At 33.8% G+C, this 19635-nt stretch overlaps 1 protein-coding gene across 1 annotated transcript in view; it reads left to right on the forward strand.

The window, feature by feature from the left end:
• LOC144442484 (tetratricopeptide repeat protein 23-like) overlaps nt 1–19429 on the forward strand; it is a 46498-nt gene extending 27069 nt beyond the window's left edge. The window contains exons 9-12 of the mRNA XM_078131845.1: nt 1208–1335; nt 1709–1858; nt 16285–16367; nt 18295–19429. Coding sequence (XP_077987971.1) covers nt 1208–1335; nt 1709–1858; nt 16285–16367; nt 18295–18412 — 479 coding nt within the window. The 3' untranslated portion in view covers nt 18413–19429. The remainder of the gene's footprint in view (nt 1–1207; nt 1336–1708; nt 1859–16284; nt 16368–18294) is intronic.
• The last annotated feature ends 206 nt before the right edge of the window (nt 19430–19635 follow it).

Here is a 19635-nt window from a genome sequence, read left to right on the forward strand (position 1 = left end):
GTGAGATGTTTCTAGAAGTGTTATTCTGTAGATGTAGTTCACTTTTTTTGATACAATTGGCCCTGGCAGCCATGACCACACCCTCAGCAACAACCAAATGGCAGTCTATTTTGCAAAAAATAACAGCAGCATCTGGTAGGCAAGTGAGTAAACATTTAAAAAATGTATGCAAATATCCCTAGCAAAAAGACCACGCCCATGGCAACAGCCAAGTGATGGTGTCTATTGCAAAGATAAGAACAGGAATTAATAGACAAGGGAAAAAAGTATGCAAATATTCCTAGCAACAGGATCATGACAGCCAAATGTATATTGCAAAGATAACAGGGATGGTTAGGCAAGTGGATAAACATCCAAAAGGTGGATGCAAATATGTCTAGCAACAAGACCATGCCCATAGCAACAATCAAATGATGGTGTATATGGTAAAGATGACAACATGGCTGGATAGACAGCCAGATAAACATAAACAAAAAATTGTACATTTGTGCTACAACGCCATTGGTTTTTATCTTTTAAATCTTTCAACCAAATCACAATATAGACTAGACTGTAAGATACGTTGTGACGTTTCGCCCTCACCGTCCTCCTCTCGGGGTTGGCCGATGTTTGAGGGCTCACCGTCACGGCATACCTTACAGACTAAATATAGACCAGGTGCTACATCTCCTTGTACTTTGTGTGTGGGCAATGTAATGCCTAATAAAACAAATTGTGTGGTTCTGATTACGCTCAATTTTAGAATGGATGAGGTTGGTAGATTTTTTATTTTATATTTTATTACATATTTTTTTCTGTGTGAGTGTCTACAAAATGTAGTTCAGGTTTTCCATTGTTTTCCAAATGGTCTCTGTGTTGTTTATTTCTTCCTATCAGATGTACAGCCATTACAGATTGGAAGAACAGTTTTAACTTTTATTTTGTCTTTTCAAGTTGATGTCAGTTTCCACATCCACCATTTCTCGTGAGACTTCACAATTTTTGCGATTTTATTATTTTTTTCTCAATATGTCAAAAAAAAACGTTTAGGGTCAACAGTGAAATGCTAGGTGGGGGTTGGGTAACCGGAACCAAACATTTGATTTTTTTAGGCCCAGATTCAACTGTTCAACAAGTATAGTGAATGTACCTAATAGGTATGTATATGTGAAATAATAATATGTATATATTGATGTGTAAAAGAATCTCATTGATTATATTAACTTAGTATCAGCTGAGAGATATTTAGATGAGAGTCTTGGTATATATCAGGTTGTACATGGACCACATCATGGTAAAACCATAGAGGTGCAGGACGACTTGTGTAAGCTGTTACTCAGAACAGACAGAACAGAGGTAAGGTTAACATTTTTAGTTATTCTGAGCAGCAGCGAACAAATTTGTTTGGACAATTAGGAGATCTCTTTGTCATTTATTCCTGAAGTGGCTATTGTTCGCAATTGCACTACATATACAAAAAAAGAAGAAAAAAAAGACACAGATGTCTTCACATTACCATCATTTTGAATAGACAGACACTATTTTTATTATACCATACACAAGTCACAAGTCAAGTTATTGTCTTTGAACAGAAAATATGGATTACCTTATAGTATGTCATTTCATGTTGTAACAATTTATAGCCCAACACTTTCTTTAGCTTGTATTAAAATTGTGTGCCAACTATCCATCACAGTATTCTTGTTCCATGTTTGGCTAACAATTGTAGGATGCTGTAACTCTGTTGAAGACAGTGATAGAGTCTAAAGGAGTATGTTATGGTGACATGAGTGAACAAGTAGCTGATGCCTACAAATTATTTGGCTCTATCAGGTTGTCGGAAGGAAAAATGGACAGAGCCCTCAAACACTTCAAACGGGTAGGTGAAAAATTGAAATATCAAGATTTGTCAAGTGTAATCCAGTCAAATCAGGTTTGATCTAGGTTGGTCCACTTCTGAGATATGACAAGTACAAAATTATCATATGTCTCATCTGGTTTGAACAGGTAGTCAACCTCCATTGTCCCTGGTGTGTTGACAAAATAGAAATCTTCCTAGCTTACCTGGTGCAACTTTCTGGTGGAGTCTGTGCAATTGTTAGCATGTAAGATACCTGGGGTGATGTAGACTCCACCCAACCCCAAGTATCTGACATGCTAACAATAACATAGATTCCACCCCACCCCAGGTATCTGACATGCTAACAATAACATAGATTCCACCCCACCCCAGGTATCTGACATGCTAACAATAACATAGATTCCACCCCACCCCAGGTATGCTAACAATAACATAGATTCCACCCCACCCCAGGTATCTGACATGCTAACAATAACATAGATTCCACCCCCACCTGAGGTATCTGACATGCTAACAATTGCATAGCTTCCACCCAACCCCAAGTATCTGACATGCTAACAATTGCATAGCTTCCACCATACACCAGGTATCTGACATGCTAACAATGACTTACACAGGGAACCTTGCACACCCCTGTAACATTCACAAATCTAGGACAGGGTTGTGCACATAGCTGTACCAACTCAGTGGAGCCATGGGGACCTTACCAGCTATGTGTACAATATCCCTGTAACAGCTCTGGCTAACACACTCGGTGTAACATACCTAAATTTGACAGATGCGTAACTGGTATGCCAACACCAAAGTAACGTGGATGTGAAAAATAGCAATGCTGTATAGGTTTTTACAACATCCATGTACAAGAGCTTTTTCCCACAGCCATATACCAGCTATCATAGCATAGCTGTAACATAGGTATTTCCCACAGCCATGTACCAGGTATGTGAGCAATGCTAGTCAGATATGAACAAAAGGGTTGCTACAGGGTATTATTCCACCATAGCTGTTACATGTATGTGCAAAACTGTGTGCTACACTGTACAACATTTTACCCACAACTCTCTCTGATTTGTAGTGTTGGACATCATCTCCTTGAAGTCAGACAAATCTCACCAGTGTGTAGGGTTTTGTATAAAAAATTTTCCATTTGGTAAGCGTAGAATTGCCACTGATGAGTTTCTGAATACCCATTTTCCTCGGTTCTGGTATCGATGATTTATTGTAGAAGGAGTAGCAATTTTAGGAATTTGTCAGCAGATTTTCTTGAAAGACATGCTGAATATTTGCAACGAAACTAACAAAAATATATGCACCTGTTATGACTCTGCCAAAGATATAGATTTATTTGAATAGGTATGACAAAAGAAATTTACATACTAAAACTCATCATACACACTGACTACCCAAGTTATTGACACTTTGACATTGAAAAGTGTTTTATTCACAGCACATACTTAATTTAGTTGTTAGTACATTTTTATACAAAATTTAGAACTTTATTTTTGATTCCTAAGCATTCTTTTGCTACATAATAATTAAACTTAATTAATATGCTTAAAATGTTGAAAGGTATGGATTATTGAAGAAGTTATTAAATAAGGAACCTCCAAGCATACCAATCAGAGAGAGTTGTGGGTAAGATATTGTACAGTGTGCTAGGTATGCAGTACACAACTTTGTACTGGGATGTACAAAACAGTTATAGCACAGAGGCGGTATTCCACATCCATTCATCAGGCTTATTTTTCACAACCATCTACCAGGGCTGTGGAAAAATATACCCAGTAATGGGGCTGTGAGGTACACAGCTGGTACATAGCTGTGCTCTTTTTCCTAGCACTAGGATGTGGCCTTGTATATAAACTAGGATATGTACATCCTAACACTAGGATATGGCCTTGTATATAAACTAGGATATGTACATCCTAACACTAGGATATGGCCTTGTATATAAACTAGGATGTGTACATCCTAGCACTAGGATATGGCCTTATATATAAACTAGGATATGTACATCCTAACACTAGGATATGGCCTTGTATATAAACTAGGATATGTACATCCTAACACTAGGATATGGCCTTGTATATAAACTAGGATATGTACATCCTAGCACTAGGATATGGCCTTGTATATAAACTAGGATATGTACATCCTAACACTAGGATATGGCCTTGTATATAAACTAGGATATGTACATCCTAACACTAGGATATGGCCTTGTATATAAACTAGGATATGTACATCCTAACACTAGGATATGGCCTTGTATATAAACTAGGATATGTACATCCTAGCACTAGGATATGGCCTTGTATATAAACTAGGATATGTACATCCTAACACTAGGATATGGCCTTGTATATAAACTAGGATATGTACATCCTAACACTAGGATATGGCCTTGTATATAAACTAGGATATGTACATCCTAACACTAGGATATGGCCTTGTATATAAACTAGGATATGTACATCCTAACACTAGGATATGGCCTTGTATATAAACTAGGATATGTACATCCTAGTGCTAGGATATGGCCTTGTATATAAACTAGGATATGTACATCCTAACACTAGGATGTGGCCTTGTATATAAACTAGGATATGTACATCCTAACACTAGGATATGGCCTTGTATATAAACTAGGATATGTACATCCTAACACTAGGATATTGCCTTGTATATAAACTAGGATATGTACATCCTAACACTAGGATATGGCCTTGTATATAAACTAGGATATGTACATCCTAACACTAGGATATGGCCTTGTATATAAACTAGGATATGTACATCCTAACACTAGGATATGGCCTTGTATATAAACTAGGATATGTACATCCTAACACTAGGATATGGCCTTGTATATAAACTAGGATATGTACATCCTAACACTAGGATATGGCCTTGTATATAAACTAGGATATGTACATCCTAACACTAGGATATGGCCTTGTATATAAACTAGGATATGTACATCCTAACACTAGGATATGGCCTTGTATATAAACTAGGATATGTACATCCTAACACTAGGATATGGCCTTGTATATAAACTAGGATATGTACATCCTAGTGCTAGGATATGGCCTTGTATATAAACTAGGATATGTACATCCTAACACTAGGATGTGGCCTTGTATATAAACTAGGATATGTACATCCTAACACTAGGATATGGCCTTGTATATAAACTAGGATGTGTACATCCTAACACTAGGATATTGCCTTGTATATAAACTAGGATGTGTACATCCTAACACTAGGATATGGCCTTGTATATAAACTAGGATGTGTACATCCTAGCACTAGGATATGGCCTTGTATATAAACTAGGATATGTACATCCTAGTGCTAGGATATGGCCTTGTATATAAACTAGGATGTGTACATCCTAACACTAGGATATGGCCTTGTATATAAACTAGGATATGTACATCCTAACACTAGGATATGGCCTTGTATATAAACTAGGATATGTACATCCTAACACTAGGATATGGCCTTGTATATAAACTAGGATATGTACATCCTAGTACTAGGATATGGCCTTGTATATAAACTAGGATATGTACATCCTAACACTAGGATATGGCCTTGTATATAAACTAGGATATGTACATCCTAACACTAGGATATGGCCTTGTATATAAACTAGGATGTGTACATCCTAACACTAGGATATGGCCTTGTATATAAACTAGGATATGTACATCCTAACACTAGGATATGGCCTTGTATATAAACTAGGATATGTACATCCTAACACTAGGATATGGCCTTGTATATAAACTAGGATGTGTACATCCTAACACTAGGATATGGCCTTGTATATAAACTAGGATATGTACATCCTAACACTAGGATATGACCTTGTATATAAACTAGGATATGTACATCCTAGCACTAGGATATGGCCTTGTATATAAACTAGGATGTGTACATCCTAACACTAGGATGTGGCCTTGTATATAAACTAGGATATGTACATCCTAACACTAGGATATGGCCTTGTATATAAACTAGGATATGTACATCCTGACACTAGGATGTGGCCTTGTATATAAACTAGGATATGTACATCCTAACACTAGGATATGGCATTGTATATAAACTAGGATATGTACATCCTAACACTAGGATGTGGCCTTGTATATAAACTAGGATATGTACATCCTAACACTAGGATGTGGCCTTGTATATAAACTAGGATATGTACATCCTAACACTAGGATGTGGCCTTGTATATAAACTAGGATATGTACATCCTAACACTAGGATATGGCCTTGTATATAAACTAGGATATGTACATCCTAGTGCTAGGATATGGCCTTGTATATAAACTAGGATATGTACATCCTAGTGCTAGGATGTGGCCTTGTATATAAACTAGGATATGTACATCCTAGTGCTAGGATGTGGCCTTGTATATAAACTAGGATATGTACATCCTAACACTAGGATGTGGCCTTGTATATAAACTAGGATGTGTACATCCTAACACTAGGATATGGCCTTGTATATAAACTAGGATATGTACATCCTAACACTAGGATATGGCCTTGTATATAAACTAGGATATGTACATCCTAACACTAGGATATGGCCTTGTATATAAACTAGGATATGTACATCCTAACACTAGGATATGGCCTTGTATATAAACTAGGATATGTACATCCTAACACTAGGATATGGCCTTGTATATAAACTAGGATATGTACATCCTAACACTAGGATGTGGCCTTGTATATAAACTAGGATATGTACATCCTAACACTAGGATATGGCCTTGTATATAAACTAGGATATGTACATCCTAACACTAGGATATGGCCTTGTATATAAACTAGGATATGTACATCCTAACACTAGGATGTGGCCTTGTATATAAACTAGGATGTGTACATCCTAACACTAGGATATGGCCTTGTATATAAACTAGGATATGTACATCCTAACACTAGGATATGGCCTTGTATATAAACTAGGATATGTACATCCTAGTACTAGGATATGGCCTTGTATATAAACTAGGATATGTACATCCTAACACTAGGATGTGGCCTTGTATATAAACTAGGATATGTACATCCTAACACTAGGATATGGCCTTGTATATAAACTAGGATATGTACATCCTAACACTAGGATATGGCCTTGTATATAAACTAGGATATGTACATCCTAACACTAGGATATGGCCTTGTATATAAACTAGGATATGTACATCCTAACACTAGGATGTGGCCTTGTATATAAACTAGGATATGTACATCCTAACACTAGGATATGGCCTTGTATATAAACTAGGATATGTACATCCTAACACTAGGATATGGCCTTGTATATAAACTAGGATATGTACATCCTAACACTAGGATATGGCCTTGTATATAAACTAGGATATGTACATCCTAACACTAGGATATGGCCTTGTATATAAACTAGGATATGTACATCCTAACACTAGGATATGGCCTTGTATATAAACTAGGATATGTACATCCTAGTGCTAGGATATTGCCTTGTATATAAACTAGGATATGTACATCCTAACACTAGGATATGGCCTTGTATATAAACTAGGATATGTACATCCTAGTGCTAGGATATTGCCTTGTATATAAACTAGGATATGTACATCCTAACACTAGGATATGGCCTTGTATATAAACTATGATGTGTACATCCTAACACTAGGATGTGGCCTTGTATATAAACTAGGATGTGTACATCCTAACACTAGGATATGGCCTTGTATATAAACTAGGATATGTACATCCTAGCATTAGGATATGGCCTTGTATATAAACTAGGATATGTACATCCTAACACTAGGATGTGGCCTTGTATATAAACTAGGATATGTACATCCTAACACTAGGATATGACCTTGTATATAAACTAGGATATGTACATCCTAACACTAGGATATGGCCTTGTATATAAACTAGGATATGTACATCCTAACACTAGGATATGGCCTTGTATATAAACTAGGATATGTACATCCTAACACTAGGATATGGCCTTGTATATAAACTAGGATATGTACATCCTAACACTAGGATATGGCCTTGTATATAAACTAGGATATGTACATCCTAACACTAGGATATGGCCTTGTATATAAACTAGGATATGTACATCCTAACACTATGATATGGCCTTGTATATAAACTAGGATATGTACATCCTAGCACTAGGATATGGCCTTGTATATAAACTAGGATATGTACATCCTAACACTAGGATATGGCCTTGTATATAAACTAGGATATGTACATCCTAGTGCTAGGATATGGCCTTGTATATAAACTAGGATATGTACATCCTAACACTAGGATATGGCCTTGTATATAAACTAGGATATGTACATCCTAACACTAGGATATGGCCTTGTATATAAACTAGGATATGTACATCCTAGCACTAGGATATGGCCTTGTATATAAACTAGGATATGTACATCCTAACACTAGGATGTGGCCTTGTATATAAACTAGGATATGTACATCCTAACACTAGGATATGGCCTTGTATATAAACTAGGATATGTACATCCTAACACTAGGATGTGGCCTTGTATATAAACTAGGATATGTACATCCTAACACTAGGATATGGCCTTGTATATAAACTAGGATGTGTACATCCTAACACTAGGATATGGCCTTGTATATAAACTAGGATATGTACATCCTAACACTAGGATATGGCCTTGTATATAAACTAGGATATGTACATCCTAACACTAGGATGTGGCCTTGTATATAAACTAGGATATGTACATCCTAACACTAGGATGTGGCCTTGTATATAAACTAGGATATGTACATCCTAACACTAGGATGTGGCCTTGTATATAAACTAGGATGTGTACATCCTAACACTAGGATATGGCCTTGTATATAAACTAGGATATGTACATCCTAACACTAGGATGTGGCCTTGTATATAAACTAGGATATGTACATCCTAACACTAGGATATGGCCTTGTATATAAACTAGGATGTGTACATCCTAACACTAGGATATGGCCTTGTATATAAACTAGGATGTGTACATCCTAACACTAGGATATGGCCTTGTATATAAACTAGGATATGTACATCCTAACACTAGGATGTGGCCTTGTATATAAACTAGGATGTGTACATCCTAACACTAGGATATGGCCTTGTATATAAACTAGGATATGTACATCCTAACACTAGGATATGGCCTTGTATATAAACTAGGATATGTACATCCTAACACTAGGATATGGCCTTGTATATAAACTAGGATATGTACATCCTAACACTAGGATATGGCCTTGTATATAAACTAGGATATGTACATCCTAGTGCTAGGATGTGGCCTTGTATATAAACTAGGATATGTACATCCTAACACTAGGATATGGCCTTGTATATAAACTAGGATGTGTACATCCTAACACTAGGATATGGCCTTGTATATAAACTAGGATGTGTACATCCTAACACTAGGATATGGCCTTGTATATAAACTAGGATATGTACATCCTAACACTAGGATATGGCCTTGTATATAAACTAGGATGTGTACATCCTAACACTAGGATATGGCCTTGTATATAAACTAGGATGTGTACATCCTAACACTAGGATATGGCCTTGTATATAAACTAGGATATGTACATCCTAACACTAGGATGTGGCCTTGTATATAAACTAGGATGTGTACATCCTAACACTAGGATATGGCCTTGTATATAAACTAGGATGTGTACATCCTAACACTAGGATATGGCCTTGTATATAAACTAGGATGTGTACATCCTAACACTAGGATGTGGCCTTGTATATAAACTAGGATGTGTACATCCTAACACTAGGATATGGCCTTGTATATAAACTAGGATATGTACATCCTAACACTAGGATGTGGCCTTGTATATAAACTAGGATGTGTACATCCTAACACTAGGATATGGCCTTGTATATAAACTAGGATATGTACATCCTAACACTAGGATATGGCCTTATATATAAACTAGGATATGTACATCCTAACACTAGGATATGGCCTTGTATATAAACTAGGATGTGTACATCCTAACACTAGGATATGGCCTTGTATATAAACTAGGATATGTACATCCTAACACTAGGATATGGCCTTGTATATAAACTAGGATATGTACATCCTAACACTAGGATATGGCCTTGTATATAAACTAGGATATGTACATCCTAACACTAGGATGTGGCCTTGTATATAAACTAGGATGTGTACATCCTAACACTAGGATATGGCCTTGTATATAAACTAGGATGTGTACATCCTAACACTAGGATATGGCCTTGTATATAAACTAGGATGTGTACATCCTAACACTAGGATATGGCCTTGTATATAAACTAGGATGTGTACATCCTAACACTAGGATATGGCCTTGTATATAAACTAGGATATGTACATCCTAACACTAGGATATGGCCTTATATATAAACTAGGATATGTACATCCTAACACTAGGATATGGCCTTGTATATAAACTAGGATGTGTACATCCTAACACTAGGATATGGCCTTGTATATAAACTAGGATATGTACATCCTAACACTAGGATATGGCCTTGTATATAAACTAGGATATGTACATCCTAACACTAGGATGTGGCCTTGTATATAAACTAGGATATGTACATCCTAACACTAGGATGTGGCCTTGTATATAAACTAGGATATGTACATCCTAACACTAGGATGTGGCCTTGTATATAAACTAGGATATGTACATCCTAACACTAGGATGTGGCCTTGTATATAAACTAGGATGTGTACATCCTAACACTAGGATGTGGCCTTGTATATAAACTAGGATATGTACATCCTAACACTAGGATATGGCCTTGTATATAAACTAGGATATGTACATCCTAACACTAGGATGTGGCCTTGTATATAAACTAGGATATGTACATCCTAACACTAGGATATGGCCTTGTATATAAACTAGGATATGTACATCCTAACACTAGGATGTGGCCTTGTATATAAACTAGGATATGTACATCCTAACACTAGGATATGGCCTTGTATATAAACTAGGATATGTACATCCTAACACTAGGATATGGCCTTGTATATAAACTAGGATATGTACATCCTAACACTAGGATGTGGCCTTGTATATAAACTAGGATGTGTACATCCTAGTGCTAGAATGTGCAAGGTTCCCTGTGTAGATTCCACCCCACCCCAGGTATCTGACATGCTCACAATAACATAGATTCCACCCCCACCTGAGGTATCTGACATGCTAACAATGACATAGATTCCATCCCACCCCAGGTATCTGACATGCTAACAATGACATAGATTCCATCCCACCCCAGGTATCTGACATGCTAACAATGCATGTTTTTATGAACATTGCTGTACCCTAAACTATTGTATGGCCCCCAGCTGACAATTCTGACACTATAAATAATCAAACAAACCACCAGTTGACTTCTAAGTCAGCTAGAATTTGATAACAGAGATCTTGATGAACAAGTTTTACTCTACTTCAGTTGATCTACGCATAAACCAAGAGATATCATTTTAAAGGTACATTTGTTGGGAATAAAACCCTTTTTCCTCCATAATTGGGTTTACAGTAAATAATTTTACAAATCTAACCTAGTATTGGTTTACCATAAGTCTACATTATACATATAAATCTAACCTAGTATTGGTTTACCATAAGTCTACATTGTACATATAAATCTAACCTAGTATTGGTTTACCATAAGTCTACATTGTACATATAAATCTAACCTAGTATTGGTTTACCATAAGTCTACATTGTACATATAAATCTAACCTAGTATTGGTTTACCATAAGTCTACATTGTACATATAAATCTAACCTAGTATTGGTTTACCATAAGTCTACATTATACATATAAATCTAACCTAGTATTGGTTTACCATAAGTCTACATTGTACATATAAATCTAACCTAGTATTGGTTTACCATAAGTCTACATTATACATATAAATCTAACCTAGTATTGGTTTACCATAAGTCTACATTGTACATATAAATCTAACCTAGTATTGGTTTACCATAAGTCTACATTATACATATAAATCTAACCTAGTATTGGTTTACCATAAGTCTACATTATACATATAAATCTAACCTAGTATTGGTTTACCATAAGTCTACATTGTACATATAAATCTAACCTAGTATTGGTTTACCATAAGTCTACATTGTACATATAAATCTAACCTAGTATTGGTTTACCATAAGTCTACATTGTACATATAAATCTAACCTAGTATTGGTTTACCATAAGTCTACATTGTACATATAAATCTAACCTAGTATTGGTTTACCATAAGTCTACATTATACATATAAATCTAACCTAGTATTGGTTTACCATAAGTCTACATTATACATATAAATCTAACCTAGTATTGGTTTACCATAAGTCTACATTATACATATAAATCTAACCTAGTATTGGTTTACCATAAGTCTACATTGTACATATAAATCTAACCTAGTATTGGTTTACCATAAGTCTACATTGTACATATAAATCTAACCTAGTATTGGTTTACCATAAGTCTACATTGTACATATAAATCTAACCTAGTATTGGTTTACCATAAGTCTACATTATACATATAAATCTAACCTAGTATTGGTTTACCATAAGTCTACATTATACATATAAATCTAACCTAGTATTGGTTTACCATAAGTCTACATTATACAATGTATAATGTAGACTTATGGTAAACCAATACTAGGTTAGATTTATATGTATAATGTAGACTTATGGTAAACCAATACTAGGTTAGATTTATATGTATAATGTAGACTTATGGTAAACCAATACTAGGTTAGATTTATATGTACAATGTAGACTTATGGTAAACCAATACTAGGTTAGATTTATATGTATAATGTAGACTTATGGTAAACCAATACTAGGTTAGATTTATATGTATAATGTAGACTTATGGTAAACCAATACTAGGTTAGATTTATATGTACAATGTAGACTTATGGTAAACCAATACTAGGTTAGATTTATATGTACAATGTAGACTTATGGTAAACCAATACTAGGTTAGATTTATATGTACAATGTAGACTTATGGTAAACCAATACTAGGTTAGATTTATATGTCATATAAATCTAACCTAGTATTGGTTTACCATAAGTCTACATTGTACATATAAATCTAACCTAGTATTGGTTTACCATAAGTCTACATTGTACATATAAATCTAACCTAGTATTGGTTTACCATAAGTCTACATTGTACATATAAATCTAACCTAGTATTGGTTTACCATAAGTCTACATTATACATATAAATCTAACCTAGTATTGGTTTACCATAAGTCTACATTATACATATAAATCTAACCTAGTATTGGTTTACCATAAGTCTACATTGTACATATAAATCTAACCTAGTATTGGTTTACCATAAGTCTACATTGTACATATAAATCTAACCTAGTATTGGTTTACCATAAGTCTACATTGTACATATAAATCTAACCTAGTATTGGTTTACCATAAGTCTACATTGTACATATAAATCTAACCTAGTATTGGTTTACCATAAGTCTACATTATACATATAAATCTAATCTAGTATTGGTTTACCATAAGTCTACATTATACATATAAATCTAACCTAGTATTGGTTTACCATAAGTCTACATTATACATATAAATCTAACCTAGTATTGGTTTACCATAAGTCTACATTGTACATATAAATCTAACCTAGTATTGGTTTACCATAAGTCTACATTGTACATATAAATCTAACCTAGTATTGGTTTACCATAAGTCTACATTATACATATAAATCTAACCTAGTATTGGTTTACCATAAGTCTACATTATACATATAAATCTAACCTAGTATTGGTTTACCATAAGTCTACATTGTACATATAAATCTAACCTAGTATTGGTTTACCATAAGTCTACATTATACATATAAATCTAACCTAGTATTGGTTTACCATAAGTCTACATTGTACATATAAATCTAACCTAGTATTAGTTTACCATAAGTCTACATTATACATATAAATCTAACCTAGTATTGGTTTACCATAAGTCTACATTGTACATATAAATCTAACCTAGTATTGGTTTACCATAAGTCTACATTGTACATATAAATCTAACCTAGTATTGGTTTACCATAAGTCTACATTATACATATAAATCTAACCTAGTATTGGTTTACCATAAGTCTACATTATACATATAAATCTAACCTAGTATTGGTTTACCATAAGTCTACATTATACATATAAATCTAACCTAGTATTGGTTTACCATAAGTCTACATTATACATATAAATCTAACCTAGTATTGGTTTACCATAAGTCTACATTGTACATATAAATCTAACCTAGTATTGGTTTACCATAAGTCTACATTATACATATAAATCTAACCTAGTATTGGTTTACCATAAGTCTACATTGTACATATAAATCTAACCTAGTATTGGTTTACCATAAGTCTACATTATACATATAAATCTAACCTAGTATTGGTTTACCATAAGTCTACATTATACATATAAATCTAACCTAGTATTGGTTTACCATAAGTCTACATTGTACATATAAATCTAACCTAGTATTGGTTTACCATAAGTCTACATTGTACATATAAATCTAACCTAGTATTGGTTTACCATAAGTCTACATTGTACATATAAATCTAACCTAGTATTGGTTTACCATAAGTCTACATTGTACATATAAATCTAACCTAGTATTGGTTTACCATAAGTCTACATTGTACATATAAATCTAACCTAGTATTGGTTTACCATAAGTCTACATTATACATATAAATCTAACCTAGTATTGGTTTACCATAAGTCTACATTATACATATAAATCTAACCTAGTATTGGTTTACCATAAGTCTACATTGTACATATAAATCTAACCTAGTATTGGTTTACCATAAGTCTACATTGTACATATAAATCTAACCTAGTATTGGTTTACCATAAGTCTACATTATACATATAAATCTAACCTAGTATTGGTTTACCATAAGTCTACATTATACATATAAATCTAACCTAGTATTGGTTTACCATAAGTCTACATTGTACATATAAATCTAACCTAGTATTGGTTTACCATAAGTCTACATTATACATATAAATCTAACCTAGTATTGGTTTACCATAAGTCTACATTGTACATATAAATCTAACCTAGTATTGGTTTACCATAAGTCTACATTATACATATAAATCTAACCTAGTATTGGTTTACCATAAGTCTACATTGTACATATAAATCTAACCTAGTATTGGTTTACCATAAGTCTACATTGTACATATAAATCTAACCTAGTATTGGTTTACCATAAGTCTACATTATACATATAAATCTAACCTAGTATTGGTTTACCATAAGTCTACATTGTACATATAAATCTAACCTAGTATTGGTTTACCATAAGTCTACATTGTACATATAAATCTAACCTAGTATTGGTTTACCATAAGTCTACATTGTACATATAAATCTAACCTAGTATTGGTTTACCATAAGTCTACATTGTACATATAAATCTAACCTAGTATTGGTTTACCATAAGTCTACATTATACATATAAATCTAACCTAGTATTGGTTTACCATAAGTCTACATTGTACATATAAATCTAACCTAGTATTGGTTTACCATAAGTCTACATTGTACATATAAATCTAACCTAGTATTGGTTTACCATAAGTCTACATTGTACATATAAATCTAACCTAGTATTGGTTTACCATAAGTCTACATTATACATATAAATCTAACCTAGTATTGGTTTACCATAAGTCTACATTATACATATAAATCTAACCTAGTATTGGTTTACCATAAGTCTACATTATACATATAAATCTAACCTAGTATTGGTTTACCATAAGTCTACATTGTACATATAAATCTAACCTAGTATTGGTTTACCATAAGTCTACATTGTACATATAAATCTAACCTAGTATTGGTTTACCATAAGTCTACATTATACATATAAATCTAACCTAGTATTGGTTTACCATAAGTCTACATTGTACATATAAATCTAACCTAGTATTGGTTTACCATAAGTCTACATTGTACATATAAATCTAACCTAGTATTGGTTTACCATAAGTCTACATTGTACATACACTAAACCAAGTCAAATTGGTATTAGAAATCTTCTGATCTGGAATTGGTACTAAACCATTCAATAGAAAATGCTACAATTGAAATATGTACAACATCTTTGATAGTTTATTTGTACACATAAATCTACCATTACCTTTCAACAAGGCTATTTTAATAGATATTATTGCTGTTTTCTGTAGAATTAAATTTTGATGAACAGTTTCATAATTACGAATTTTTTTTCTCTCCAGTGTCTTAGCATACAAACTGCATTGTATGGGAGTAACCACAAGAAAACTAAAAATACCCAACAGACTGTGGAGATGCTCCTTCAGTAAGTAAACATTTACAGTGATCAGTGCCCTCTAGTGGTACATTATAGCACTTTGTCAAAAAAATGAAAGAGAAATTCACTGTAAAGTTGTACTAGCTACAACTAGGACATGTGTTCGAAAATATTTTGTAGGTACAATAACTTCTCATTGATTTGTACCCAATCAACAGTATTACATTACACCTGTGGGTAAATAGATTTTTATGTCTGTAGCCAAAAATAGTGCCCTCAACGGCGATCATGCTTTCAACCTGTTTCTGTACTGCTCATGGATAACATTGACCACTGATTAACATGTACAATGTCTAATTATTGGTAATTTAACAATGAATATATTGTGGTTGTCTGATCAAAAACTGTGTGTGTGTGTGTGTGTGTGTGTGTGTGTGTGTGTGTGTGTGTGCGCGCGTGTGTAAAGAACTTAAAGTCAAAAACCACTGGACCAATTCCCATGATATTTGATGTGTATATTACCTTGGGTGTGTAGGTTGGAATTGTTCAAATCAAAATGATCTTATCACTGGTGTGTGATTTTTGGTCAAAAAAGTTAAACTCCCAAACTACTGGGCAGATTGGCCTGAAAGTTGGTAGGAATAACCTTGGGGATTGTTTAGTTTAAGAAATGTTCATGACGTGATGATCCCATCAGTGATAAATTAGGACTAAAATGTGTCATTTTGGTCAAAAATCTATAATTCCAAAATTACTGAGCAGATGTGGCTGAGATGTAGGGTGTTTGGATTAACATCTATTCTTGATATAATGATCTCATCAGTGATATGCAAATTAGGGCTAAAAGTGTGTCTTTTTGGTCAAAACTCTATAATTCCAAAACTACTCAGCAGATTGGGATGAAATTGAATGCGGATGCCTATAGGGATGTGTATATTAAGATGTAGTCACAATATGATCATTCCATCAGCAATATGCAAATTAGGTCTAAAAATCTAAATTTTGGTCAAAAATTTATGTCTTGAAAACTACATGGTGAATGGGGCTGAAACCTAATATGGTTGTTAGGTATTATCTGCAGTGTTTGTTGAAAACATTTTGACACAACTGGCATAACCCTTGGCAACAGTGAAGTGATAATGCATATTACAAGGATAACAAAAGGAGTGGGTAGGTAAATGAATAAAGAATAAAAAAAATGTGTTAATATACTATTTTTAGTGGTCTATCTTTGGGTATTTGATGAAAAAAATGTCAGAGTTGCAGCCAGTGAAGGTTTAAAAGCAAAGCAATAGAGAATGTTGGTACTTGTAAAGTATTTGTTTCATTATAAAGTATGAGTTATTATTTGACAACACACAAAGTATATAGAAGTATGGCAGAACTTTGAATAGAAGACGGTACACTTAGCAATAATAACAAGACAGAACAGTGGAAGATAAAAACACAAACAAAAAGTGATGGTTAAAAGGGAAACATATAGGCAAGGCTGTTCATATCTTACTTGCATTATGGTTAGATGACCTAGAAAAGTCTATTTTACCAATCATACGTCATTCAAGTTCTCTGAAATAGTGTTATCAAAAGAACAAGTCTGATCTAGAAGAAACCCTCTGTACACTGGGCAAAGCATGCTGGGATACAAACATACATGTGGAGGAACTCTGAAGCCATTAAAAAACGTACTCTGACTAAAGCAACTCATGAATATTCAATGTGCATTTGTTCCATATTTATAAGACTATCCCTGTGAGACGATGTGTGATCACTATAATAATAGCTGCCACTAAACAATGGACAGCCAGGTATTTTCACTTTGTATTTCTTCTTGGCAATCATGTGTAATGTAAGTTATGTAAATTCATAAAATGACTCTCTACAACCCAAAGTTTACAAAAATGTCTTTGTTTGATTGAGTGGCACCCCCCTTTAATGTATTGTCAAATTACTATCCTGTTTATCTTTTATGTTTCAGATCTCCTTCTCTAGCTGCACAGAATGCCAAATCAAAGGAAGGACAGCTGAAAAGTAGACCAAGATTCAATGCTACTGTAGGGAGAAGTGCTCCAATAGGTGTAAATAAGGCTTCTTAATCACTGAGCACTTCACAACAAGAAATTGTGCGAAGGACTTTCACTGGAACACTGTACTCACAATGTTGGTACCAGTGATAGAATTGTACCACCTAGGTGTGTCATAAAAATAACAGTCATTTGATACTTGGTTGAAATAGAATTATACCACCTAGGTGCGTCATAAAAATAAGTCATTTAATATTTGGATGACACCACTTTAAATCTACAAGCTACATATGTACCGGTATTACTGAAGATGTGTAGGGGAGTAAGTCTACCTTCTTGTTCTATTTTAACCCTCAAACTTGAAGTAAAATGCTATAATATTTTTTGCAATTACCAAGTATTCAAGTTTTGATGATTAAGTAAAGATTAGTGTCTTTTTTATGAAAAACTTGAGAAGAAAATGACCACAAGATATGATAAATTTGAAACAAAGATATGAAATAATGATTACTTGATAAAAAATACTTGATTTTGAAATTATGTAAATGTTTAAGTATTTTACAAAGATTAAATGATGAATGGGACTGAAACTTGGTAGAGATGTTTCTGAATGTTCTGATGGTGTCATTCTGCAGTTATTGTTCAAAACAGTTGACACAACTAGCCCTAGCAACCATGACCACGCCCTTAGCAACAGTAAAATGGTGCATATTACAAATATAATAACAGATGAAATAGGCATGTGAGTAAAGATTCAAAAAATGTATGACAATATGCCTAGCAACATTAGTGCTGTTTTTTTTTGTAATGTCTTGTGACTGTCTTGGTTAAATTATAGTCTATCATGGTGGATGTTGATGAATGGTAGTTTAAGTTTGAATGAATGACAATACCGTTTTCTATTTTAGTACAGGCATTGAAATCACCTTAACTTACAATATTTTAAAACATCTTTTTCTAGTAGCTGATACAAATTTGTGTCTTTCCATTTGGAGATGCTGGAAGCTTGAGGACTCATACACAGTGCAAACAAAAATATTTTTGTCTAGATCAAATATACTTTTATCAAGATGGGTCCAAATAAAGTCCCCACAACTGCTTTCCATTTGTCTTATTCCATGTTTATATGTATGTATGTATGTATGTATGTATGTATGTATGTATGTATGTATGTATGTATGTATGTATGTATGTATGTATGTATGTATGTATGTATGTATGTATGTATGTATGTATGTATGTATGTATGTATGTATGTATGTATGTATGTATGTATGTATGTATGTATGTATGTA

Source organism: Glandiceps talaboti, chromosome 11, assembly GCF_964340395.1.
Source record: "Glandiceps talaboti chromosome 11, keGlaTala1.1, whole genome shotgun sequence".
Taxonomy (NCBI): Eukaryota; Metazoa; Hemichordata; class Enteropneusta; family Spengelidae; genus Glandiceps; species Glandiceps talaboti.